The 27,701-nt window shown below is 40.4% G+C and overlaps 2 protein-coding genes and 1 long non-coding RNA gene across 7 annotated transcripts; 2 read left to right on the top strand and 1 right to left on the bottom strand.

The window, feature by feature from the left end:
- Positions 1 to 575: 575 nt before the first annotated feature.
- LOC124306460 (uncharacterized) lies at positions 576 to 11,975 on the bottom strand. Its single transcript, XR_006908627.1, has 4 exons — positions 11,816 to 11,975; positions 11,589 to 11,695; positions 11,007 to 11,509; positions 576 to 649 (listed from the first exon to the last, which is right to left on the bottom strand). It is a non-coding gene; the product is annotated as an uncharacterized LOC124306460 (long non-coding RNA).
- On the top strand, positions 5,444 to 9,696 carry LOC124306459 (class E basic helix-loop-helix protein 23). Of its 5 annotated transcripts, none has more exons than XM_046767220.1 (5): positions 5,444 to 6,219; positions 6,319 to 6,596; positions 6,809 to 7,047; positions 7,387 to 7,613; positions 7,735 to 9,696. In XM_046767220.1, exons 2-5 carry the CDS (start codon positions 6,456 to 6,458, stop codon positions 7,983 to 7,985), a joined length of 858 nt encoding a protein of 285 aa, XP_046623176.1. In that variant the 5' UTR covers positions 5,444 to 6,219; positions 6,319 to 6,455; the 3' UTR covers positions 7,986 to 9,696. The 5 variants fall into 5 exon arrangements, with proteins under 5 accessions (XP_046623176.1, XP_046623175.1, XP_046623174.1 ...); XM_046767219.1 differs by having other exon boundaries at positions 5,446 to 5,747; positions 6,803 to 7,047; XM_046767218.1 differs by having other exon boundaries at positions 5,446 to 5,858; positions 6,803 to 7,047.
- A 5,416-nt stretch (positions 11,976 to 17,391) lies between the features above and the next one.
- LOC124306457 (uncharacterized) lies at positions 17,392 to 24,326 on the top strand. Its single transcript, XM_046767210.1, has 6 exons — positions 17,392 to 17,488; positions 19,724 to 20,912; positions 21,498 to 21,784; positions 21,851 to 22,267; positions 22,684 to 23,361; positions 23,623 to 24,326. Exons 2-6 carry the CDS (start codon positions 19,745 to 19,747, stop codon positions 24,070 to 24,072), a joined length of 3,000 nt encoding a protein of 999 aa, XP_046623166.1. The 5' UTR covers positions 17,392 to 17,488; positions 19,724 to 19,744; the 3' UTR covers positions 24,073 to 24,326.
- Positions 24,327 to 27,701: the final 3,375 nt, after the last annotated feature.

Raw genomic sequence — 27,701 nt, 5'->3', positions numbered from 1 at the left:
ATATTTTATATATAATATACATATATATATATATATTTATATATATATATATGTATACACATGTATATGTATAGTTATACATATAATGTATATTGTATATATATCTATATATACATATATATATAAGGAGAGGACCGGGAGAGTAAAGTATAAGCCGATGTTGGAGCCCCGTTGCCTGGGAAACGGGTGCCCCCCCCCCCGACCATCAACCCATCCATTCCCTACCATCCGAAAAACCCACCCCATCCTTTGACATCGTGGAACGCCCGACCCTCCACCCCCTCATCATCCATTTCCCATCTCCGCAGTATATATGTGCAAATGCATATAAAGCGTATAGATAATTATACATGTGTATAACATACATGTAGTACACGTGTACTATACACATACATTGTGTATGTGTGTGTCTATATATATATATATACAATTATGTATATGTAATGTATATGTATATTTACCACGTGCAGGAGAGCACGAACATGATAGTGTAGATGTTTTACACCATCAAGTATGTATACATAAATACGAACTGATCATATGGATACATGTTCATAATCCTTTGTACCCCTCCCCCTCCACCTGCTCCACCCCGCCAACCACCAACCTTTTCGCTTTCAGAGTTACACGTCCAGGGATGGTCGTTTACCTGTAACATATAAAGATACATGTGTAGTAATAGCAGTGTGTACGAGACTATGGGTTATACCTGTGTGTACTGTGTACAACTGCAAATAATCTATACACTATATATTGCGAACCGAGATTATGTTATAGGTATATGTTACTACGTATGTTGTAACGCGGCATTTTTAATACATGTTACAAAATGTTCCCCAAATCCTAGGCGGAACCAAAAAGTAGGGATTTCGCGATAATAAACGTCGATAGAGTAGAAAAAGAGCGCCAGGACGAGATTCTCGCATCCGAAACTGTGAGCAGGGACACTGTACAGTCTAGCGAATTAAATATTTCAGGATTTTTGTTCATCTTTGTTTTCGAGTACGTGCGACACCATACGTGGAATCTGCGGCGAATTCGAGAAAATCACGTGATAGCGAGTGGCAGAGATCTTCGAAGGAAGGACGACGAGAGCGCAACTATCACCGCGAGCGGAGGGCCCATGGAGACTACACAAGGAGCACGAAGTCAAATTGGCGAATTGACAAAACTTGTCACAGTAATTGTTCACATTAGGTTTATTTTTTGTACCAGTAGCGTCGCTAGTGTTCCTTTTGTACCAAAGTGTCATTGGTTGCAGGAAGGCTCAAGATGGACTAATCGATGATCTTGCAATGTGATTCGTAGAAAGTTTTCACTACCACCGCCTTATACTGCCTCTACTGTCTATGTTGCATAGGGTACACCAATGCCATCTTATCTCAGGTAGTGATTTGTTTACATGAAGAGTTCATGCTTCTTGTGTAGTCTCCATGCGAGGACCTCACGCGAGAATACGGAGAGAGCCCCAACGTAGGGCTTTGCTGTGAGGGAAACAAAGGCGGACGAGATTCCTGTTGTTGGCCACCGAGCCGTAGCCTCGTCGCAAAACACCAGTGTCTCCCGGCATCGCGAAGTCGTCACCACACCACTGACGAATTACGGAGCATCGGAGAGTCCTGCAGCCAATCAGCGTTCCGCGACAGCGGACCTCGACGTTAGCTACAAGCTAGAATTTAAGAATTTCGTAATCCGAGAGCTAATTAGATCCGGGGGATTTTCGCGATCAATAACACCTATGTTCGAATTCCGAGTCCTAGTCCTGGCGATATTCGAGTACAAAATAAAAATCTAAAAATTGAGCATAGAGACGTGGTGTGGAGTACAGTTTGTTGCGTTTGATATTGGAGATCAGCGGAACTGACGTCCGAGAATTGAGTTAAAGAATTCTTGGTGCGGTTGCGAAGCGGTAAGCGCTAATTTCCTTCTCGCGAAAAAATTTTGAGACTGATCTAGTTCGGCACACTGACTAAAGGTTGGCCATTTTAAACTTGCAAGTAACGTGTTAGAAATTCGTTTACCAATCTTCGTGCTTACTGGTGTCGTAGCTTGAGTTTCGCAGTGACGCATGGGGTCCTTTTTGGCTACTGTAAATTTAGAGTAAAGTCACGGTTTTTCAGTAGAGTCATTTCGTTTGTAAATTGCGTGTAACGAAACTCCTCGGCACCTCGTCTAGTCGTGTTAGCATGTTTTGAAAGTGTCAACTCTCGTCTAGTCGCGTCTCGCCGTGTGTGTAATGAGCGTTCTGTTTAGGTGTAAAATTGTTTTTCCTTCAAAGGATATTCGAGTTTCAGTTGAGTCACGTTTAGTCGCGTCAAGTTCAAGATCGTTTAATTGAGAATTAGTATTCTTTCGCTCTTGAGCATCTTGCCGATAGCGCAATTGTAATTATTTGCTGTCGCTGCGAGTAGCGTATCGATTGTATTAGTAATCCTGTGTATTTCGTTGACGTTTAGCGCCGTAATTAATATTCAGTTTGAATTAGTGACGATTAGCGCCCCAGTTAAATTGAAAACGATTGCGGTCAACGTGATTGAGCAATAATGTTTTGTTCCATTTCAGTATGAGTTTACCTTTTGTGCTATCGCGGTTAGAGCGTTCGAACAATCCTTTTGTTTTGAGTTAATTTTTCCTGTTGTTCAGAGTGCAACTGGTTGCATTAGTATTAAAATTTATTTTGCATTTTGATTTGGAATCGCAAAGAGCGAATTGAGTATTTTGTTTCCTTTAAAATGGTAAATCGCGTAGCGTTTCACGCGTCCGTTCTTTCTCTCCCCAAACTGACCCCTCCTGTCTTCACGGTAATGAACTATCTGGCAGAGAAGGATATAGCCAAGGATTGGCGAAGCAGACGACGAGAGGCGTGTTGGTCACACCAGGCACCTAACAGCATTTCGCGATATCTTTTTCAAAATTAGTTTTTTCCAGTTTTCAGCGCCGGTTACCGAATTATTTTGAACACGGTAAGTTCTTGGTGAACCTCTCCCGGTGAGCCAGGGAGATTGAAAATCCGACGTCGCAACATATCCGTTTTACTGGAGGTATGGTACATGTAGAATTCATCGTAAAATTGTATGGTAGAAGAAATTCAAGGGGAAATCTTCTAATTACCTATGATCGCGTGATGATTGATACGAGGCGTGTGCACAGGTGGGTATAACAAGGTTTAGGATTATTATAGTCCTGTAGTGCATAGAGCGGTTTTTGGCTTTCGATATTTTATAATCGACGATCTGATGTTATTGTGCTAATGATGATGAACGGAAAAAGAAAAGGAGAAGATTAATTCTAATCGTTGTGGATGTTGGTAAAGTATTTATTGAGAATTCGTACTGAATATTACGAGTATGTTGTTTCGCTATGTCCAGAATTCTTCTGCTAAAATAGAAAAGTCTTCTTCGTCTACAAATTTAATTTCCTGGTCTAATAATTTGGTAAGAATCCAAACTAACAAACATGATCATAATGATAGGTACATGTATAATGTATGTACAGTTTGTTTTGAACATGTTCGAAACATCGCAGAAAAGTTTCTTTACTTTTAAATGATTTTTTCCGAAATTGAGATATTTCTAGGCGAATTTTATAATAATTCATCGATCATGCGACATCTTAGAATCTTTTTATTACACGTGCAGCTTCTAATTTAAATTTTTATTCACGCATTTTCGGGATGATTCCAAAGATTCAATATTTTTAATTCAGAACAAGTCGATAGAGTAATTACGGATGAGATAGCCATAGATGAGAGATTAAAAAATTAAAAGATTGAAATATAGTGTTCACACGTGTTGAGAAAAATTTTTATTTCTTCCAAATTAATATTCACAAACAAGTTATACAAGTACAAATAATAATAATATCGACATTCCTTATGTGACATGGGAATAATTGTCAAACAGATATGCCAAAAAGATGCATCGGTAACATTTATGTTATGTTGCATAATTGTCAGTGATCTATTTTGTAATATCGTGATTCTATAAAATTAGAGAACAAAATTTTTGAAGTGCCAAAAGATCAATCTACCGGCTCTTGACGAACAATCCTTCTGGTTTTACTCTCCCTCCAACAACTTCATCTTTTTCTCGCTTTTGATACAGCTACAGAAAATACTAATCCCCCATCTCTTTGCATATAGCCAAACGTGTTCAACATGTATGTACATTAATGAGCAGAATCAGTCACAATCAGTTCAGGAAATGGAGCGTAGCTGAACCTCCACGCCGGGAAGTTGAACACCCTTACCTTTCACCAACCTCTTATAATTATCACGAGTCACCAGTCCCAAAATATATCCGATCACTGGCTGTGATCCCGTTAAAATTGGAAGTGAAGGAAAAGGGAAGGGAAAAAATGAGAAAGGAAACTTCGAAACAGAACAATATTACACGTGCACAATGTAAGCATTGGGAATGATAAAGTTATTGATTCACAATGACAAAAAAAGAATGGTATTGATAGTGATGAATAGATAAGTGAAGTCTTGAATGAAGCAAGTAAAAAAATCGACCAAAATTTAATAATAAAAACAACGGTAGTAACAATAAAGGCATAATTTTTATCAAATATTTCCCCGTAAATTAAATTCCCAATGGACATGCGTGCAAATCCACTTTACAAGTATACGTACATATGTGACATAAGCTCACGTATACATATGTATAAGGGTACATAAATATTATATGTATATATTGACAGATGCGTGAGGAACAATGAGTAGGTATTGAACGAACCATTCTACGATCGATTTCATGCGTACAACCTATGCAGGCGTATTATATGCTATTCTACATACTCTCTTCTATACATATAATATATATACTCGTGTATATACGTAGAGTGAGATTTTACGGTGCAAAAATATTTTTTCTGTGAAGATCATCGTACGATCGGCTACTACTAAACAATCGGTAATTACATTTGAATTTGCGGTCAATTTCTAACTTGTGTCGTATATGAAGAATTAGTAGAAAAAAAATTTAAGTCACGTATATATGCGAGATGTAATAACAATAATTAACAAATGAATATTGACATCGATTAATAGAGATGTTATACATCAAATTATCTAAAAATACTAGAAATAAAAAATTCAAAAGGCATTGTGAATGGTGAACAGAAAAAAGAAACACCTTTCTTTTGAATCGTAAGACTTGGAACAAATTTTCTTTTTTGCGAGTAGGTGTAATTATTATCAAAAACGAAAGAGGAAAAAAAAACACGAGTTTATCACGCAGTCGGTAAGTGATCTCTGTTTCTGAATAGACGTCTTGCAATGGACGGTACATAAGTTTTAGTGTAGGTGACGCTAGGTGTCGGTCCAGCGCAGCGTCTCGTTGTGGCATAGCAAGCGCTCTCTGGTCGAATGAGATGATACTATAAAGGGGGTTGGTTTATTTAATTCTGCGTCATCGATGCCGTGGAGTGGGGAAAACGACGAGGCCTGAGGGAGGGGAAAAGACACACAACAATAAACCCTGCCGTGGTGCCGCTCCGCCAAAACCTCGTCTCTCCATTACTCTCTTTAATTTACAACATATTATCATAACAATAATCATAATCATAATCAGGGTGTCGAAGAATCCTTTGAACATTATTTCAGTTTCTTTATAATTATTTTTTAAAAACCCGTTATAAGTGCGCGGTACTTGGTAATAAAATATCTTGAAATGCGTTCGATGAACCTAGGCGCGCCGCCTGTAAGGATCAGGATTAAACGAAGCACCCCGTGAGCTGATTCGAATGTAAAAAAAAAGATGAAGTATTAAGTAAATCTAACGATAGCAATAACGACATTAATGATAGTGACAAAAATTTTACATCAAAATGAAAGTGAAGTGATCTACATGCATGCGGTATATAATATCCTATATATTCACATACATGAAATTAACGAGACTTTGATCCGCAAAAGACTCGCGGTTATCTTACTCAATCTATATATCTATCCTTCCCGTGTACTGTGATGTTCTATTATTGAAGGGTGGCGTGCGGAGCACGGATAAAATGGCTGTGATTAACCCCAATAGGCTATTTCATCAGTTACAGCGGTGAAGGTTATTTTTTTCACCTAATGCAAATACAATTCTGATTACTATCGCAAATTGTCAGCGCTGACGAGTCAATTGAAAGATAAGAAAACGAGATAAAAGCAACGGAAAGAAATAAATAACCCAAGATATCAGATGAAAAAATCAGGGAGAACTGGACGGGGCGGTGAGTAAAAACAAAATAATAATAGGCAAATTACCTTAAACAATTTCTTATTTATTGCAAATAACATAATTCAGTTATTCTGTGTGTCTTTTGTTTCAGATCAGATGGTTGACACTGGTTTTCAGAAGGGTTAAGCATTACAGAAGATATATTCCATCGAGTCATTTTCGTTTCCTTGGTGTTTTCCTTCGTTTCTTCTCACCTCTCGCTTGTTTTCCTTAGTCAATTTTTGAATAATGAGATCTTACGACGGTGAAAGCAGCTCGGGTGACGAAGACGATCGCAGGGAGGGTGGTCCTCACGATGCTCACATTCAACAAGGCACCTGGCAACGGTCTTCGGCCCATCCAACATGGGCGTGGGATCATCGAGCCGCTGTAATTGAATTTTCAAACGACTGTACCTGTGAAAAATTATAACGTTAAAAGCAAGAGCAATTTTCAGCTTTACAGTTATTTTTTACCCTGATTCGTTAGATCTGAAAAGCCCTGCGAATCTTGATGAAATATCTCGATTTTGGAACGCGTCCAATTTCGTTGGTATTTTTCCGATCTCCGTTTCATTTAGACAAATTTTTTCCCAGCACCAGCTGCCGTCTCAGGGAACAGGGTCACTTGAGTCGATGGTATACCCGCCCCCCGGAGCCTCGCATCCAAGTACAGGGCTATCCTCGTCGACAGGCTATTCATCGGAACACCCGCAGGGAACAGCGGGTCGACGAACACCCCTGGGAGCCGTAGGTCTCGGTGGATTTTACTTCCAACAACAGCCGCAGCCGCAGTCATCTGCGGCCAGTTTGTCCGACGAGAATAGACCCGACCACGAAAGGTATGATGCACTTTTTCTTTAGTATTCTGCTTCGGAGCAAGACGGTTCAATGATGCAGAAAATTAAAAGAATTCTCAGATTGTGTTAACTGCGAATGTGTTGTAAAATGGCCGGCATCGTCCACCTCGCGATTTCAACATCAAATTTCGGGAGCTTGCGATTGAGTTTTCTCATTTCTCTTGTTGATTCACCATCTCTAGGACTGATAGAAGGACTTATAATGTTAGGTAGCACGTTTTTCCCGTAGAACCGAAAGAAAAACGGACCGCGGAGTCCTCACCTAAGAAGGAATCTGCATATGAACTCATGATATCGTTACAAAATGATACTATTTTTCAGACCTGGTGTATCGCGGCTGAATTGCAGTCCCTCGAAAACCAAAACAACAAGACAGGGGAAAAGCGTACGTCTGAACATAAACGCGAGAGAACGCCGCAGGATGCATGACCTGAACGACGCCCTGGACGAACTTCGTTCCGTTATACCATATGCTCACAGTCCGTCCGTGAGAAAGCTATCGAAAATCGCTACCCTGCTTTTGGCAAAAAATTACATACTCATGCAAGGTGAAGTTCTTATTTTATTTATTTCTTTTTAATATATCTCTGCAGTGAATTTTTGCGTAATGTATATCTAGCCGCAAGCGAAATAATAAAAACAATTTTCTTTTTCTTCGTTGGTGAATAGGCAACGCTCTTGAGGAACTGAGACGTGTCATTGCTGTTCTCCAGTCGCCGCATGCGCACACAACCGCCTTACCACCAACCCCTGCATCCTACGATCTTTTGCACGGTTTTCCGGGAAAACTGTTCCAGGGAGTTCAAGGCGTGGTTCAAGGAACCGGTACGGTGAACGTTTCCACGTCGAACTCTTCTCAAGCAGTAAGTGCTGGCGGTGGGCTGGTGGACAGTGGCGGCGGGAGCGGCGAATCGACGTAGGAGAAATCGTCAAGAGAAATGAGAGTCGAGTCGGAAAGTAGAGCCAAGAAGTAAAGTATAGATATATTACGCGCTAGAAGTTATTTAACAGAATTATATAACATGATAGAAAAAACTAAGGAAACTAAGTCAAAGACGAGAATTTGAATTTACTAACTATGTACGTGAATACAATATAATGCGTATCATACATGATACAAGTGAATTAGCTGAAACCGAAGAAAGTACTAGCTGGTAAGAAAATCTAGTCAGTAAATAACAATGATAACGATAACATTGATAAGAAAATCAAGAATGTATAGCAATAAGACGTCCTGCAAGAACCGTCGTCTCTAACCAATGCCGTATTTTTTTCGTCCGCGATTGATATTTTAGAGAAACGATGGAAAAAAAATTCTGCAATCTCCATGAAAAAAATTTCATTGAACCAGAGCTTCCATGTTTTGGTATTATACGTAACAGATTCTTCTCGTTTCTTATTCAACTATTCGATACACGATATAGTACAGTCAAGGAATTGTTGGGTACTCTAGTTTTGCATTATTTTGGTTTTGGCATTAATATCGGTGATCATTTGGTCGATTCGAGAACGAGATTCAAATTTTTTATAGCTTGAAAAGTAACAAGAGAAAATGAAAACGAAATTGAAAGTATTATCTATTTTCTAGATACATTCCGTCTGCAACACGATAGTCAATATAGCATGTGATATATGTCAAAGTATGCATAATTATTGTGCATACAATGATAAAGGTAACAGTACAGTATGTAATAATATGTCGATGCCCTCTAATCACTCAACTTTAGAGAGGCTAAATACAAAAGATTGAACTTTGGCGTGACGATTATAATCCAAGTAACTCTACGGATTCCAATGTTGAAACAATTATCTTCTGTACTTGTACGCAGAAGTTAAATGTTAAGTCTTTTATAATCAGCCTTTCTGAAATGAAGTGAATTTTATTGGGGTCCATCGATATAGTGTAACGTTTTAAAGTTTAGCGATGAATATACCGAAGTTTAACGGTATATCCAATAGTATTATATTCAATAAAGAGTTATCATAATTTATACATCGATATAAATAATATGTATCTATAGATACAATATTTCATAAAAAGAGTAATATGTACACGTCAGCTTGTTTACAGAGTTGCGTATAAAATAATTTTGTCAGAACTGTTCGAAGTAATTATTGTCGATTGGATAAAGACGTAGATTTTAGATGTAAATCGAATCGTTGTAGAATATTCTAATCAAACGGCCAACGCATTTCATATACATATTACCGTGCACATACGACAGGCTGCATGATTGAAAAGTATAAATACTTTGCCTTGTATCAGCGACAATCTGCTCTCGTTGTTTTTTTCTGCCGTGTGTATCGAACATCGGCGTTTCTGAAGCGTGGATACATATGGAAAGCAAAATAAAAATACATAAACAATAATAACCTGGTTTACATACGAATCGTACGATAAACAGTAAGCGGATGATAACCGTGTCGAACCTTTGAGGATCCTCTTATGACTCAAATAGCAGTCGGTGTCGAGACGAATAAAACGAGCCCCCATAGTCACATTTGGTTAAACTGATCGCGAGATGTCGAATGTTTCAATTTCAGATTAACTAACGTATCGCTAATTATCTAAACGAATAGCAGACGACACCCGTGCGTAGCGTAAGTTGCTCTGAAATTTCAAACACCAATATGGGACTATGTAACATAAAATGCGTTAAACCAGTGCCGATCAGGGCAGTATATTCATTGACTGAAGATATGTATATTTAAGAGTACAACACAAAACACTGCGACAGGTATCGCATAAAGTGCAGTGATTAATATAACGGTAAACATAAAACAAAGTTTGAAAAATTACTCGAATCGCATTATCATGCATAAGTAAGTAATACTATTGTTTGTAGATTGTAGTAGATTTCACTGTCTAGTGCTCAAATAAAATATATTTAACACAAATCGGAGGACAAGTTTAATATTGCCGGTAACAGGTATTTCTACGATGTGAATAAAAATCTGTCGGTGAGTGCAGTTGCGATTCGAACTCCTTCAACTCGAATTTGAAATTAAAAATATAAGCGAGCGTCTGCGAACGGACGGAAAGTCAAAGGAGCAGCTTGAAGCTGAATAATTTGAAAATTGAAATATCGAACACGACGACGGTTTATCAACGCCTGCGCTGCAGCCACCGACCATACACCTAGAATGCTGATTGTGAATTCTATTCCGATTGCTGGCGTCGCGTCGAACGTTGCCGGGAGGGCCGGGAGGACAAGGCGGCAGGGGCAGGAGTTTGTCGACTCGGTTTTCGGGGCTAGGTGGAGGTAGAATCGGGTCGCGGTGGGTGAGGGAAACGATCGCTAGCGCGAGGAACGGGGGGGGGGGGGGGGGGGCGAACGGCGCAAGTGCGAGCGGCGAGCAGCGGCGTTGGCGCTGGCGTTGGTGGGATCAAAGATGGCCGAGAGTATCTGCGTCATGGAGTGAATTCTTGAGCTCCCTGTGACCGAGTCGACAAAAAAATACGGTGTTATTCAACGGTTCGACTGATAGAGTACCTGCCGTTTTTCGGCATTCGGTGGCTGGCTGATAACGGCGTAACGTCAGGCGCATTATGCGCCCGAGAGTGTGTGCAAATCCATGTACACATGTGTAAATAGAGGAAGAAAAGGAAAGATGTAACTCGACGGTGGTTTACTGAATTAAGGTTATAGAGGTGAGTTGTGCTCCAACGATTATCGCTAATGCGTATATTTTCACCCCGTTTATTAACCTTTCGACACTGTGTCCTGCAGCGTTCCGTTTCTTAAGTTAGGATGTTACAAAAAAAAAAAAAAATACATACCATTTCGATTGGTACGATAGGTTATAATAACCCTGACAGATGACTGCTTTGACTCTGTCGGTCGCCCTCTGTTTCCTCTTAATTCACACCGATAATCAGGATTGTTCCTCGATCACTTATCAACTCCTTCGGCTTAATCGACAATAAAACTTTCACATACCTTTCTTTAGTTGCCAGCACGGGGCTCCCTCACGCTATTCCTCGCATTCTTTCCTCCCCTTCTCTTGTTCTCGTTTTTCTTGGTACGATTTTTTCATTTTTCCCTTTCTTCTGCTTTTTACGTTGAGTGAATAATGTGATCAGTACCCTTGTTTACTGTCCGTATATCAAACACCATGCTCGATTTATGTCCGTCTGTTCGTGTGTATATCAATCCATCTACTATCTAGTCATCTTTGCGTTATCTTGTTCAGTTGCTATATTCATTTTCATTTATTTATACATCTAACCATCGTAAGAAACGATTATGACGCTCTCGCTGACCGGTATTCAGAATACATGTTCCATTCCGTTGCCCAAATATGTCCTTTTTGTCATGAAACTAATTTAAGAAAACTATCCATCATCGTTTATCTTTGTCAAACAGTTATATTTATAATCTATGTTCAAAAGCAGATCGTGTAGTCATTTTCTGTTGCTTCGATTCACCGTGTCACGTACACTCTGTAGCAAACGTTTCACCCATTATGAAAGACGTGTACAACAAGATGATAAATACGATAATATATTCATAAATACCTACCCCCAGTTTCCTTTCGATGAAACACGGCAATTGATTTCGCAAAATAATAATCATTGAAGTGGATTAACTTTTTGTCCACTGTAATTGTTGATCAAATATTTTCGACCCTGAAAATCATAGGGATTTGTTTAACCGATCAGAAGGCTACTTCCTACCCTATAAATGTTCTTTTCAGCGGAACCTGATCAGTTATTATAAGGCGTTGCTTAATCGAAAGTAATACAAACATGATTTGTTTTTGACGAGAAGATCACTGAACCATATTTGAAAAGAAATTCTATTTCTGTTCGGTTTGGTATTCTGTTTTTGTTTTGATTATGACCCGCATAAACAGGCGACGCAGGAACTTTCCTTGTAAAACGATGATTGTACCAAACTTGCTGACGGCATTCCGTATGCAAAATAAATAAAAACGTACATTGGATACAGATTTGTTATTCCAAAACACAGACAATATTATCGTTGTTATTGTGACTGCAATTATTATTATGGATATGTAGCAATTACATGAACTACAGAAAAAGATGTCTGAAATGCATTACCAGATTAGGGCTAATAGCAGCTTCAGAAATGAATATTCCCATGACTCGGTACGTCATAACTATACTTATTTGAAATTGGAAGTTGCATAACCGTACATTACGATACAAATGCGCGAAGTAGGTGATTCTCGCAGGTGAGGGTAACAAAAACATGAGTGCGAGGATCACGTACGCGCACGCGTATCCTATACTATTTTTTTTTAACTCGATTTACGAAATTCAGTGTGCAAAGTAAATCATTCTCTACATTCATTGCGCTAAGTAGTTACTGCGCGTAAATCGGGCACTTCGCACACTACCAACAGGTATTAGAAATCGAATTTCGCACACTGAGTTAAAAAAAAACCTGTTCCTCTTATGTTGTTTTTCTGAAAGGCTCACAACTTGTTGACAGAATGTGTTGAGGAGATGCCCCTGTCGGTTTCGACGTTGACGTATATGTATATCTCCAAATATCGAAGTCCACGTATCTCAAACGCGAAAAAGTTGAGTGTTTTTGTTCAGAATTGCGTATAGAATGAGGCTGTTCAGCCCTTTTTCGCGTTTGAGATACGTGGACTTCGATATCTGGAAATATATACGTCAACGTCGAAATCGACAAGGGCACCTCCTTAAAGACTTGAACTAAACCGTTGAAATTGCATTTTGAATTTGAGATACGTGGACTTCGATATCTGGAAATATATACGTCAACGTCGAAATCGACAAGGGCACCTCCTTAAAGACTTGAACTAAACCGTTGAAATTGCATTTTGAATTTTTTTTTAATTCTGTACCATATTCCAGCTTAGATATCAGTTTGGTTCCTCAGGAAGTGTTGAGAAGCGAGTTTCTTAGGGTTTCGAAGTAAATTTTGTAAAAAATAAAGAATCAAACACGAAACCAAACAAGACATGTTTTACAGACTTCGTACAACTTATAACAGCCCTTACGGAAAATCCTCAAGTATGGGGTGAATTCAAACCGTCGACTTTTTTCTTGCGGGAACTTGGCATTATCTATGAGTGGGGGTACGAATTCACCCTCAAATTGAGATTTTTATCCGTAAGAGAGATTGGACTTCTGCAGCGAAATCTCCATGTACAAATAGTTTCTGACATTCCGGATGATTCAAAAAAGAAAAAGACAGGGAAAATACTGACACAGAACGCAAATTAATCAATATCAAGTGAAAGTACCATGTCCAATAAAACAATTGTGAATAAATAGTAGGGTGTGCCAAAAAAATAATTTTCTCTTCAAATTAGCATAAAAATTTCGGTAGAGCATCTCAAATAGTATATCTCATCCGAATGTGAGCTCGTAATATTGATATTTAGAGATGCCTATATTGGTTTTCCCCTTTTCCATTCCAATAACACGTAAGGAAAATCAGAAAAATTTGGACTTTTTTTCTTCTCGTACATGTCTTGACTTATAAACTATATTAATACAGATTAAATTCACACTATTTGAGATTTTCTACCGAAATTTTGATGCGCGTTTAAAAATAAAAATAAATTTTTTTGGCACACCCTAATAAATAGCGTTCAAATTTAAGCGCCGACATCTACTGCGCAAGTTCAACTATTTAATGGCACACATGTATATTCGCATGGCCATCGATATACGTGTGTAAAATAAAACCCATACAGGCATAACACAGTTCGGCGAATAACCGTTCATTATAGTGTCCTCTTTAATTTTTTTCCGATGGGCTAGGTATTCACTCCCTTCTGCCAGATTGAATAGCCCTCCGATTTTTTTTAACCTAATTCTTTCCGCCAATCCTTGTGTTTCTCACGCTTCCTCCTATCAGTTGGACCCGGAGTCCAGGAGACTTTCAGTCTCAGTCCCTCCAGCTTTTGCGAAAGTCCGGACACGGTGGTTGAGCTGGTTGCGGGAAGGTGGTGACACGCGCGTGGAACACGCTCTGTGAAAGCGCACACGTCCCCCTCCCCCACGGCCGCCGCCGCCGCTCTTCACTCCGTCACGCTTCTGCTTGCGCGCTGAAAGATCGGGGCGCGAGGGTTGCCAGGGCAACCGGCGGCATTGATTCACCCCCCGATCCGCGTACCCCGCGGTCGTCGCGCACCTAGCCGCCCCCCTTCCCTTTGAGTGCCCTAGCCACGTCGGTCCTTCGCCCTCGTCCTTCTCTACCCTGTATACAGCTATAACCCACGCTCGACTCCTTATGCGCCAGGAATATGCACGTATAGGTATTTGTTTTCTTGTGTGTATGCTTGCGTGTGGGTGGGTCTTGAGTGTGTGTCGATCCAAACGTCACTCGTTATATACGTGTAGGTATATACGTGTATACGTAGATATGCATTCGTCGCCGTGGAATCGAGTAGAGTGGATTGCTCGTCGCTAGGCAACTGATATACACATTGTGCCCATTGTTGCCCGTTATATGCGATGTGTCTTTGTATGTATGCACTTGTGTTACATACCTCGAACGTATACATAGATAGGTGTATGAAATTTTGACGCCGCATTTTTTTTTCTTATCCATTCTAATCGTAGCGTACATTGTGTGTATGTATGTATACGTTACATAGTTGATGTACTGGCATGCGACGATGTACACACTTAAGCGATGGAAAAAATAATGTGTTAATAAATTGAACACCGCGCGGAAACTCTTGTACTACATGCTATACACGCTGGATCCTGAACCTCTCGTTGCTCTTTGCTTTAACCTTCAACGTTGCAGGAAATTTGCAATTCCAGCTCCAAACAAGTTGGAATATCAAAACGTCGTCTCATTAATAAAAAAATTTTTTTTTAAATCTCGTCCTCGTCTTCATACGCCGGGTTACTTTCAACGCTTAGTTATTATAGGTTAGATCGGCTTTTATAGAACTGAATCGGCGTTAAATTAAATACCACATTTCTAACACGCCCACAAAAACGACCAGAAAATCAACGAAAAACAAAAGCATTCTTCTAGTGGTTACAATTTAACCTCTTTTCATGATACGATGCACGTGAATAAATCAATGCTATGTGTACGTTCATGTGTGTGTTTTGCCATTAGCACCAATTATGTGCATATCCTGCGTGCGTGCAGGGATGGATTTGTATGCGTATAGCTGGTGCACACGCAGCATGAGACGCTGATATTAGGAATGGTCAGTTACAGAAAGATAGGGCGAAGGCCTGAGTGTGAGGTAGCAGGGAAGAAGGGTGGGCGAGTTAGGTGGAGGTGGAATAACGCGGGAAACGGGATTCGCGCCGTAGCGATAAAGACGACGCTATATTGACGCAAGTCGCCGCGTTGCCGGGCTGCTGCTTCATGAAGTCTCGGATGACGAATAAAAAGGATAAGAAAAAGTAGATACGAAAGACGAAGACGATTTCAATATTCTATGAATGCGATATGCGATGTAATCAAGTAAACATAACCGGAAGTTTACATGCCTAGATTTGTTCGCATATTTACAAAAACTATCGGAAATAACTAGCAGATAAACAGTCAGAGAACAGTGAAAAATGACAAAGAGTAGTGTCCACAGCAGAATCTTAAAATGTGAATTCTTTAGATTCCTTGCCTTCCGATCATTTTTTTTTTTTGAAAATCCCTTGGTCCCCTTTGATTCCGTCTGTCGCTCATCCTTCCACCCTCTCTTTCTTTCCTCATTTTTCTTCCCTGTCTCTTTTCATCTATTTCCTTTCATCGCTTGTGTTGACAGCCCTTGGCTTCCTTGTCGTATTTATATGTATGTAAATACATACGCACGTTTGTAAATAGTGCGTAAGTGTACATATCTATAATCTTTTAGCAGGAAAATAACCCCAGAATTTATTTTCAAACTGGGACGAAGAAGAAAAGTCGCAAAAACAAATATAGTTCCCGTAATAAACGTCGATTTTTTTTATTTCACCCCAGTGTGCAAACGAACGGACACATAAATGGAATGGACAGAATATGGCACTGATTTGAAACTTCGGTTATCGTTCTCATGATTGAAAAATATCTGGTTACGGAAATATGATAATACGTAACGATAGTGAGTCCGCCAACGAGAAAAGCCCCAAGCTTATTGTTAAATGACGTATGTATACATACATGTGTAGTACATACATGCCTCGGTAAATATTTTTTCAGTATCACTGGGTCCACATATCATGCTTCGTGAGCGAATTAAAAAGAAAACAATGCCACGAATGAATTAGATTTCTACAGAAGCACTGTATCTTATCCCTACTCATGTCACAGACTGTATGGAATCGATTTCAACGAATCCTCGCAGGTCAATATCGAACAAACACATCGCAAGATATTTCCGTTCGAAATTTTATGAGGGGCTCGATCAGAATTCGCAAGCTTCTCTGGCCGCTTCTAGCTTGCGACCAGCTTGCAGTAGTGGCGGACTGTCAAACTGCAATATCTGCGGATCTGTCCTTCGGAAATCGGTCGGATGAGGCCTGTTGGATCCGTCTCGTCACCGGGTTCAAGATGAACCGGTTAATGAATTTTTGAATCAACAAGTTTCGAGATTATCTACATTGCAGACACTCAGTGTAGAAACACCACGAAAATTCCTTTCCTTTGTAATCCACACGATACCGTAGAGTCCTCTCGATGGACATTTCCCGGCTTCGTACCACAATCTGCATATTGTAGCAGTAGTGTACGCTACACAGTACGACCCTCCTCATACAGCCGAATATGGGTCGATTCTTTCGCCGCGGGTTTTCCTCCAGTATGCATGAGTACCCACGAGACAGCCACTATTGGCGGTAACGAGGAGTTTACAATACGTACACTGAATACAGAATTGCAAAAAACAAAATCGTGTAAGTGGCAACAGTTGCAAACATCATCATCCGTGTGTCGCAAGGTTAAACTAAGTCAGCGATCCTAGTGTTCTGAATAATTTTGTACTCCCATTGTACCTCCTTCCGGATATCATATTCACATTCCGCCATCCCTTCACCGGGTTGCCCCGGCGTCTCTCGCTAGGCAAACAACTCCTGCGTCTCATTTTCGACTTTGCGCCAAAGGTTCGAAGGAAAGACGGACCAGCGTACCGGTATCTCTGCGCAGCTTGTACGGTCGCTCGGTGTCCCCGTCGACGCTTCTCCTCACCGCCATCGTCGTCATCGTGGTTATTTTCCCGGAGCAAAGGGCAGTGGCGATGGTCGCGCATGCGCGCGTTCTGCGCATCGGGCGTTGCGCAGCGCTGGTTCGTTGACACGGCACCGCGCCGCACCGGCACTCGGGGTTACTACACGGGGAGGAAGCCCGCGCTGTGTGCCATCCGGCACCCCTTGCGCGCCGCCTCGATCATATCACTGGCGCTTTCCATTCCCGTTGCATTTCACTCCGAGATCACGAACGCGTCGCACATAAGCCAGGAGCAGCGGTACGAAGTACGAACTCCTAGTAGTCCATACATCCAGTAGTATATTACACCGTCACCTCGGCCCTTCTTCTCGTTTCACCCCGACGTAAATCGACGGCAAGCGAAATGGAAATTTAAAACAAAAATAACCACCCTATCAGTATCAGAGTTTCGTGCTTAGGTTCGAGAAAGCGATAACTTGTATTTTCTTCAGCGCGTCTGTCACTCCGTCGTTTTATTGGGAATATAAAAATCCGAATCCAAAATTCTCAGGCGCAGATCGAAATCGTGATTATATTAAGGAGTTTATTTTGAGCCAGCTTTCCATGCTTTGTTTTTCTTTTTTATCCTTCGTTTTGTTCGTATTGCTGTCGACAGTCGGTTTTATCGATTTGGCGGGAATTCAACTAACACCGCGGCTATACTCTTTGTACTTGAATTATACCCGTGTACATCGTAATAATGGAGTACAGTATAATATTTCTTCGAGTGACACGGAAGTATAAAAATTGATTGGGAAAAAATACTGCAGAAAAAATAAAAGTATAACAAGTATTGCAGAAAAGTAGAATTTTAATCTTTTTCACATCAACTTGAAAAACAGAAACACAAGTCTTGCGCAATTTTGTAAATCAGATAAAGGTAACACTGTAATTGTAGTAATGGCAATAATGATAACTACAATTGATCAATTTAACGCTAAAAATTTTATCAGCATTTATTTTTTACAATATAGCACCTCAATATTAAACATATATTTATATATATGTACATATTTGAATTTATTCATAGATATGTATTATATATATAAAACATATTTATAAACAAATTCAAATGCGAGTACGTAACAAAAAAGTAAAAATGAAAGACGAGGAACTAAAAGGACGCATCGAATCGAAAAATTCCGATCTCTGAAGGTATTGCGCATTCAGTCAGCTAGAATAAATCTGAAAATGAAGAAAGTTGTTTATGAACTAAAAGAGCCGAAGTGATTCAGGTTCACAGTGGTGTCTGTATCAAACAGCTAATAATAATAAATATTTCGTCAAGTTATATACGTATGAAAGTTTAAAACAAATATCAAAAGTACTGAAAGAAGAAAATCAAAATACTTTGAATTTGGAAAAAGTCAATGTTGAATCATTTCATGTCGCTCGACTTCGTGTTTCTGCGCAAAAATATTTTACATAGATAAATATCGATATGTATTGTCGTAAAACGGGCTCCACGAGTGTTTTTTCAAATCATTTACACCACAGAAACTTGAAAACATTTTCGAAAGTTTCACTAAATAGAAATCCTCGTGATTATGAGAAAAAAGGATGAAAGTAATATGTGTTTGAGTTGTCAAAAGAATAGATTTATGTTTGAGAATGGTAATGATAATAAAAAAATTACTTGGGGTCCAAGGCTATAGTAGAAAGAACATGGGAAAACGAACGAAATAATTAGGAGGTTCTGTATCGTGGGTCTCTAACAAACCGGCCAGCCGGAAATTGTAACAAATAAACGAACTCCCGAATGTACAAACAAAGAAATAAACAAATGTCACGGATTCTGCGATCTCTCGAATCACCACTGAACAAAGTAATAAAATCGCGAGTACGGATAATATGCACACCGAATTCTGGCGTCATAGTACCTCACTCTCATCTTCCCCTCCTAGAATCAATAATCTCTCTCTGCCTCAGTCTCACCAACTCACTTTCTCTCCTTTCCTCCCACTCGCACACTCGTGGTTTGAATTAAAGCGCGTGTTAGTTGTGCGAACGTGTTTTGGTCTTCAGCGGATTGATTAGAACAGGTCGAAACGATGGTCCGTATGGTCTTGCGTCCGTACATGGAAAGAGGCTTCTCCTCGTCGCGTTTCTTTCGAAGAAAAAGAATTGAAAAAGGAGTAGGTAAAAGCCACAGTGAGATATCGATATTCTTGGTCCCCAATCCGGCGAAACGCAAAACGAAGCCGTGGCAGTATATCACGTTAAATTGTACAACAAGAATCCTGCCTGCAAGCGGCGGGAAACGCGCGGCACTGCCGACTTATTGATTCCCGTCGTCTCCTTTCTCGAGGGAAAAAAGACAGAGAAAGAGTTTCGGTGTTTACCACAAAATATTTTTTTTCCATTTAATTCGCTAATCTTCAGCGGGAGAGAGAGAAAGAGAAACCCGATGTCAAAAAAGCGCATCTCCTCATCGAGTTCCTTGTCTAATTGCATCAGTCTTGAAATTTAAGGATTCATCATGGTGTTGTGATCTGTTTCAGTTGTGCGCGATCCACAGCGATATGGAATCGCTTTCGGCGCCTGACCGCGGTGTAAACGTGGACCGAGAAGATGCGAGAACATCGGAACCGGGTTCGTCTTCGTTAGGGTCGACGACAACCGAAGGCAATCCTGAAAGCGGAACGAGTTCGTTGGTACCTGAACCGAGTGAGCATCAGCAAGCAATTTCAGTTCCTGCCGATTTCCTGCCGATAAAAATGGAGATAAAGAAAATGGGGGTTGAGATATCGGACGAGAGGGCCGAGCAGTTGAAGAACGACGTGAGGAGACTGTCGCCGGAAGTTGTGAGCCTTAGGGAAAGAACCCTCGGTGAAATATCCCTGACACCAGATTCCACCTTCTACGAGGTAGCGAGCGATGCCAACGATGAAGAGATTTCAACCGAGCAAAAAGGCTCAGAATCGACACCCAGTAGTGCCGAGAAGCACCTGATCGCTGAAGAAGACCTTCGAGTCCAGCTTTCGAGGCACCAAGAAACGGAGCATGAGTCGTCGTCGTGGTGGTCCCGAAAAGTGGAGTGCGATTCGGAGGTTGTTAGTGGTGAGGAACTGGTGATGATCGCGAGAAACGATGAGAAGGCTGAGAATAGTGAATCCGGGAGTGTTGGTGAAGTCGAGTACGGTGTTGGCAGGACTGAGCAAACGCCCTCGAGTCCGAGGGCTGTGATTCAAAAACTCGTCGAGGGTGAGGAAATAGTCTTTGCTGGTGCTGACGTCGCCTGCGTCCAGCTCCAGGCCTCGTCGATGACGAATGGTCTCGACTTTATCGTCGCCTATCCGGAAGCAAGTCCCTGCAGCTCGACCGAAAGCGCTGAGGACCCCCTTAGGGACGCTGAAACCGAGACGGACTCGGATTGCAGCTCTGAGCCCGCTGCGATCTGTGCCGCGACGGAGCCCGTTGAGTCGCTTCAAACTCGCGGCGACTCGACGGACATAATCGTCGACTGCGACAGGGTTCAGTCGGACAGACCGCAGACCTTCACTGAAGATTCAGCCGAGAGTCTTGCCCTCGCCGCCGGTGCCGGGGACGAAGTTAGGTCAGATGGAAGCGATTCTGGACTCGGCGGCGAAATCGCTGGCGAACCTGGACCAGCTCCTGCCCCAGAAAGTGACTCGGAAACTTCCTTTCTTGATAGGATACCCAACGAAATACTCTCTAATAAGGACAAAGGTAGGTTTCGAGGTTTGCGGGATGGTAATAGTTCGTTACAGCAAGCGGACATTATGTGACATGGCTTCTGCGCGGAGCGAGGAAATTTCTTTTGTTAGTCATGGTCTTATTAGCTTTCGAAAATAGTTGGTTGACACTTTTTTCGATCTTATCAGAATTGGAGTAGTTACCAAAACTCGGATCCCCTGTTATACGAAGGTAAGTTTGGAAATATTACAAGTCACAGTTTCGAGGTGGGCAGCAACTTGAGTGGTGTCCACCATTTTGCTAAAAAACAAATAACAAGTCAACTGCTAGTGAACTTCCATAAACATTGTACGACATCTAACGGCAGATTGTTTCCTCGGATCCAGCCGAACACTTATTCTGTCGTAACGTTTCGACCTCGTTTGAGGCTTTCCTCAGACTATTTCGATAAAATACCAAATTTTCAGCGATAATATCCTCAGCTAAAATTTCTTGGACGAATAAGATGTTCAAAAAAATCTTCGTTCAATACCTCAGACACTACCTAATTGGTGAAAGAAATTTCTTTTGCACACGAGTACATGGCGCATAACGGACTTTGTTTTTCTTCGTCCAAAGCGTCCGAACAACTGGAGAACTTTGTACCGGTCAAAGGAGACGCGGAAATGATGACTGGGTCTGAGGTGCAGAGGCCCGACCTCTTGGCGATCCCGATACTCCCTGCACTTCAAAGTCCACCGAAAAGCAACCTGAAGAGGCGGTTGACGGACTGCATGGAGGGTGAACCAGACGCGAAGAGGTTGAACCCTGACGAGTCGCAGAAAAAGAAGCGGAACATCCAATTCGACGCGGTGACGGTTTACTATTTCCCGAGGGCGCAGGGTTTCACCTGCGTGCCGTCACAGGTTAGGATTAATGTTCTATTACTCTGTTCGGTGAGTTACAATACCCGCGAATGATGTCTTTGTCAGGGAGGAAGCACGCTTGGCATGAGCGCGGCCCACACTCATGCTGAGAGGTTTTCGCTGACGGAACACGCGGCCGAACAGCGGCGGATTCACCGTGCCAGGTTAGCTCAGTTGCGCTCAGAACGGGCTGCGAACAACGTTGTTGAAGCTGCTTCGAGCTCCGAAGATCCCAGTGACGACACCGACGAGGAACCCAGTGACACTGAGGAACTCGACATTGACAGCTACTACTTTCTCCTCCCTGTTCCCACCTGGCAGAGACGGGCCCTTCTCAGAGCTGCTGGGGTGCAAAAAATCGACACTGTCGAAAAAGACGAGTGTCGTGACATTCGGGCCAGTAGGAAACACTGCGGCTGTGGGTGCAAAGGCTATTGTGACCCTGAAAGCTGCCCTTGCAGCAGGGCTCACGTTAAATGTCAGGTAAGTGAATTGATATTATTATACTTTATCGTCAAAATATCCGCAAACCATCCTTAACCGGACCGGAAATGATGTGGAACCAATTGAAACCCTTTTCAAGTTACCAAAGCTCAATCGGTAGCACTTGAAGCCCATCAAACCGATCGTGACCTCACTCGGAGAGTGATCTCAAACTTTTGATACCACTTCAAAATCACTTCGAGATCATCGGCGATGGCATTGGAATTATCAGATCTTGTTCAAACATAACTTGAATACCTCAACAGGTGCCCAAAATCTGCGGGCAATGTTTAAGACGTGTAAGATACAATTTCGAATCTGACTGTAACAAAAACCGTTTGATAATTGAGTGCAGCTCGAATCAATTTACAGGACTCTGAAGTGACTTTGTTAAAAAAAAGATTAATCACCCTCAGGTGGATCGTGCTGGTTTTCCTTGTGGCTGTTCGCGCGACGGCTGCGCGAACAGTTCGGGCAGGATAGAGTTCAACCCAGTAAGAGTTCGGACGCACTTTATTCACACACTGATGCGTTTGGAACTGGAAAAGAAGCACCGAGACGAGGACTGCACTGACCTTCATGACCTTGATGCGCAGCGGGGGTTGCCAGTCGGCATGGATGGCGTCGAAGGTTCCTGCGCGGTGAATGGAGGAGGGTTCACGACCTTGCACTACACGAATCCTCCACAGGAAGCCGGCTCCTGTCAGCAGCCCGAGATACCGGGGACCCGGGAAGACAGTCTGGACTTGTACGCCATTCGGGATGACTGTTACCAGACATGCAGTGAGGATACCGTTGATAGCGGAGCTCAAGGTCAGCCGCAGCACCACCACCACCACCACCACCACCATCATCATCACCAGAGAAAGCTTCTTCATCCAACCGAGTTTGTGGGTCCACCGTTCCAGCAGTTTTCCAACGGCGGAGACGCGGCTCATTCTGTTCAACAGTTCCAGCAGAACACCTACCAGGACTACCAGTCTTATCAAACGCTCCCGTCTACTTCCAGGGGACAGTTTCATCATCAATTTCAATCCGTCAGTCACACGCCTCAAGCGTTTTCTCACTATGGCGGCTACGTCACGGATCCCATGGTGATCATCAATACAATCTATCAGTGTTGCCTGCTGTTGTCGAGGGGACAGCCAATGTTCAGTAACTTTGCAAACCACTTATGAAAGAGTCTTTTGATGTCTTGCAAATTTTGATTTTTGAAGTTCAGTGACGCATCGAAGATCCAGTGTACCTGAACCCCAAATACGGTCATTACGCTCAACCCTTCGACCAGTTTGGAACGCGTCACTTTACAAAGCAGCTAGATTTCGCGTCTAATCACGGCGGATGTTATTTTCCAGGGTGCCGGTAACGTGGTGACATCGATGTCGGTTGCTTGTCACCAGCAGGCGCCATCTAATTACGAAACAAACTACGTCCAGCAGGACGAGGGCCCGCCGTCACATTATACGAACCTGAACTCTGTTCAGCAGCCAACAATGAGCTCAGTCCACCATCAGCACCACCATCAGCATCACCAGCAGCTCGGGAAACTTGAACCTTTCTCGGAACTGCTGGCGGGTCGTTACTCGTACTACGGCGAAGTGGAGTCGACAAGTCACCAGATCTCGTACCCGACGGTGCAGCAGCCTGACAAAGCAAATTCAGAGGATGACAAATCGCTCCAGCATCAGCAGCCTGAAACTAGCCAGCCACAAATGACAGAACAGCAAAACAGCGGCGAGGATTGCAGTGACGAGAACTTTGGTGAAATTATAAAAAAATCCATGGTTGAAACTGTCTCAGCGTAAGGTCATGGAAACTGCTGGATGATACAAAGGATCTTAGATATTTTTATAGTTCGCGTCGCTTCGGAAACTTCGGCGTCTGTCATGAGCAAACGGCCCGACATGGATTTTCTGGTATCTGGTGACAAAAAGTTTCGGAACAAACAAAATTGGCGTTACAAAAATAGGATTTCCAAAGTCATGCTTAAGATCCTTGATCCTGCACGAATTTTAATGATCATAGATGTCAGGTAAACGATTGCAATTTTCAATCCCTGATACTGTTTTCTAGATGTAGACATCTACTCATTTGATAAATCAATCATCGTTGAAGTTTTCTGTAATTCTCTGCAGACGATACGATATTTCGGTATTTATTTATGTTGTTACCTTTGTTCTTTGGTATTGCATATTTTCGGCTTGGATATCGCAGTTTCATTATAGTTCCTGTTGATCGGGTTTTTCAACGTTCTTTCGTCTGGGAGAATTACGGTAACATTTTGAAGTGAATTAATGTTGTAATTACCACATCACGGTATAAAATGATGAATACACTCATGCGGTTGTTACATGGCACAAATGAGAAAAATTATATTCTTCATCCGTCAGCTTGTTCTTTTTTTTTCCGTTCGTTCGGTGAGTAGGGAATACAACAAAAAAAATTTAAATAAAGGTTTGTATAATAAGGACGGTAGCAACAATTACACATATATAATATGTATTATATAAACGATCAGAAGGGCAGGCTGCAGTTTCAGCAGACCAACTAAACATACGACTTAGGATCAGCATATTATAGATATATACATACGTAACACGTGTATATAGATGCATATATACATATATTATATAGTTTGAAGTTTATTGAATTCGAATTAATATTGTACTTGCATACATAAAATACCTACTTGTGGCAAAAGGTCGATCACGTATTCAGACACTCGTTGCATGATCATGAAAATCTGTAAGACCGATAATCCGTTGCGCGTTTCGAAAATATTGGTTCATGTTTTTTAACCGGAAAACATATTTGCTCCTCAACATTAACGAGTAGGATCTCCGCGATATTTTTCAAGAACAAAAATTGGATCATAGGAAGATTATTCTTGCTTTTTTTTTTTTTTAAGTGACGCAGAATCATGGACACAGGTAGTGACAAATTATATTACATACATTCTATACCAATCTGTACAATTCTAAATACGAAGCTGCGTATATTAGTAATGATAATAATAATGAAAATGAAAATTACTACGTGTTGTAATGGAAAACTAAAGAAAGGCAGAAAGCGATAAGGATCCAGAAAAAGTTAGTCATGGAGTGACGCAGCTTTATTCTTTATTTGTACAATGTGACAATCGTTGAATCCTTTTTTTTTTTAAACACTCATAAAATATGCCGCTGACGAATTTGGTCTCGAGAGAACGCTGTATACAGTCTGTACCAACCGAGTGAATTCTCACTTATTTTGACTATTACCTACGCTTACGTATTACTAACGCGAAAGAGCTACTGATAGCGCCATTCTACATGCAATCTCAATCAGGAACAGAACCAAAAATTTTTCGTTTCATGCGAGAATAACGGTAGGAAATGTATACGTGCACTTTCTGACATTAATTTTTCGTAAATGAAGTCTTTTTTCAGATATTCTTATTTGGTATTGCATTTAGAATGGCTTTATCAGTAGCTTTTTTGCTTTAGTGATGCATAAGCGTGTGTAATAGTCAAAATAAGTGATATTTTACTTGGTCCGTCAAGACTGACTAGAACATCCTCTTAACATTGTGAATAAAACAAAGAAACAAGATTGGTTTGTATTTTCTTCTTTGCAGCCAATTTTTGTTCCTTTTTATGGCCGTAATTTTTTGTCGCATACACAATCCGCTGTGATACCAACAGTTCGTGAGGAAATGATCATTGAAAAAATTTTAAAAACACTTTATTTCCGGAAACATTCTTGTTTTTTTTTTTTTTTTTTTTTAGTTCGTATTCTTTTTTCTCAAATATTTGAGTAATAGATACTTATACGATAGAGATATATATCTACAGTACATACAGAAAACAAAATAGGGAGAGAGTGAAATCGCCGAAAACTCGACTACGAATCAATTTTGACTTGGCAAGAGTAAAAATATAATTAGAATTGAATAATAATGATGATAACAATAACAATAATAATGTTAGTTATTCAAATTATATAATATACATTATACGTAATATTAATAGAATTAAAAACGAACAATAATAATTATAATAGTAATAATGTTACTAACTTTATACGATTCAATGTATTTACATTCAAACATACTGCACCCAATCACATTGTAAACGCATAAGTTATTATTATAAATGCAGTGATTGTCACTCGTAGAAAAAAACTCCCATCCCCTAAGCAAGTAAATACTGCAGATACTAAAATACTAATATTTAGTGCTAAACTTTGCTGATTCGCTTAGCAAGATATTAACAATAATTTGCTCTGGTTCTATACAATAAATCATAAGGATAATGATAAAAATAATAATGAAAATAATAATATTATGATAATAATCGTAATAATGATGATGATGATAATAATAATCGTACTAACAACAGTAATAACAACAAAAATAATATTAATAGTAATTATAATCTTAATGTATACAAGTAGTTGTAGCAGTATAAACGATATCGTACGGATCTTATAGTGTAATTTTAGAAATGAATAGTATACATATACATATATTAAGGTGGTCCTTAATTGGGGCTCGGAAATTTTTTTTTGGGACGCCTTCCAAATCTGTTCCGAATCATTAAAAAAAATTTATGTAGTCTTAATACTCTACGTCAACTGAAACACGTGCCACTAAGCGCTGGAAGTTTTAAATCTAAAATACATGTAGTTTTTATAACCAGTTATTTCGTTTTGTATGACTTTGGTATAAATTAAGGGACCGATTTGAAACTTGGCAGAGTTGTTGGTTATAATGATAGGAACAGACCTTGAAAATTTGAAAATTTTATCATAATTTTATAATGTATTACTTTTTTTATGTAAGCATAATGGAATCACTTTTATTCGGCTTATATATAAGGGAACAATAATTGTAAAATTTTCAAATTTTCAATGTTCAGGTATATGTATTGTACAGTTAAAACTTTCGGAGCTTAAGAGGCACGACTTCCAGTTGACATAGAGGATTAAAACTTTACACCGATTTTTTTTAATGATTTGGAACAGATCTGGGGACCCCCCCCCCCCCGATGAAAATTTTTCCGACCCCTAAATAAAAGGACCACCCTGATACATATGTATAAATGAATAATGGTTACAGACAAAACAATCTCTACTATCGTGTCGACGAAATAATTCGGAATATAAGAATATAATTTTAGTTATATTATATTATATAATATTGATGAATACAATTATTACATATGAAATATATATATGTATGCATATGCATATAGCGTAACAATTATATTGAGATAATTATGAAATTGAAGTTATAAGAATACTGGTATGAGTGCGAAGATTTCTGGAATTCATGATTTATTATAATAATTATTATTATTATTGTCATTATTATTGTTATAAATAAATATTAATAAATTGAGGCGGTGCTATATATAATCCAAATATGTACATACGTATGTATATGTGTATCGCT

Source organism: Neodiprion virginianus, chromosome 5 (genome assembly GCF_021901495.1).
Source record: "Neodiprion virginianus isolate iyNeoVirg1 chromosome 5, iyNeoVirg1.1, whole genome shotgun sequence".
NCBI lineage: Eukaryota > Metazoa > Arthropoda > Insecta > Hymenoptera > Diprionidae > Neodiprion > Neodiprion virginianus.
This window is presented reverse-complemented; position numbering and strand designations above follow the sequence as displayed.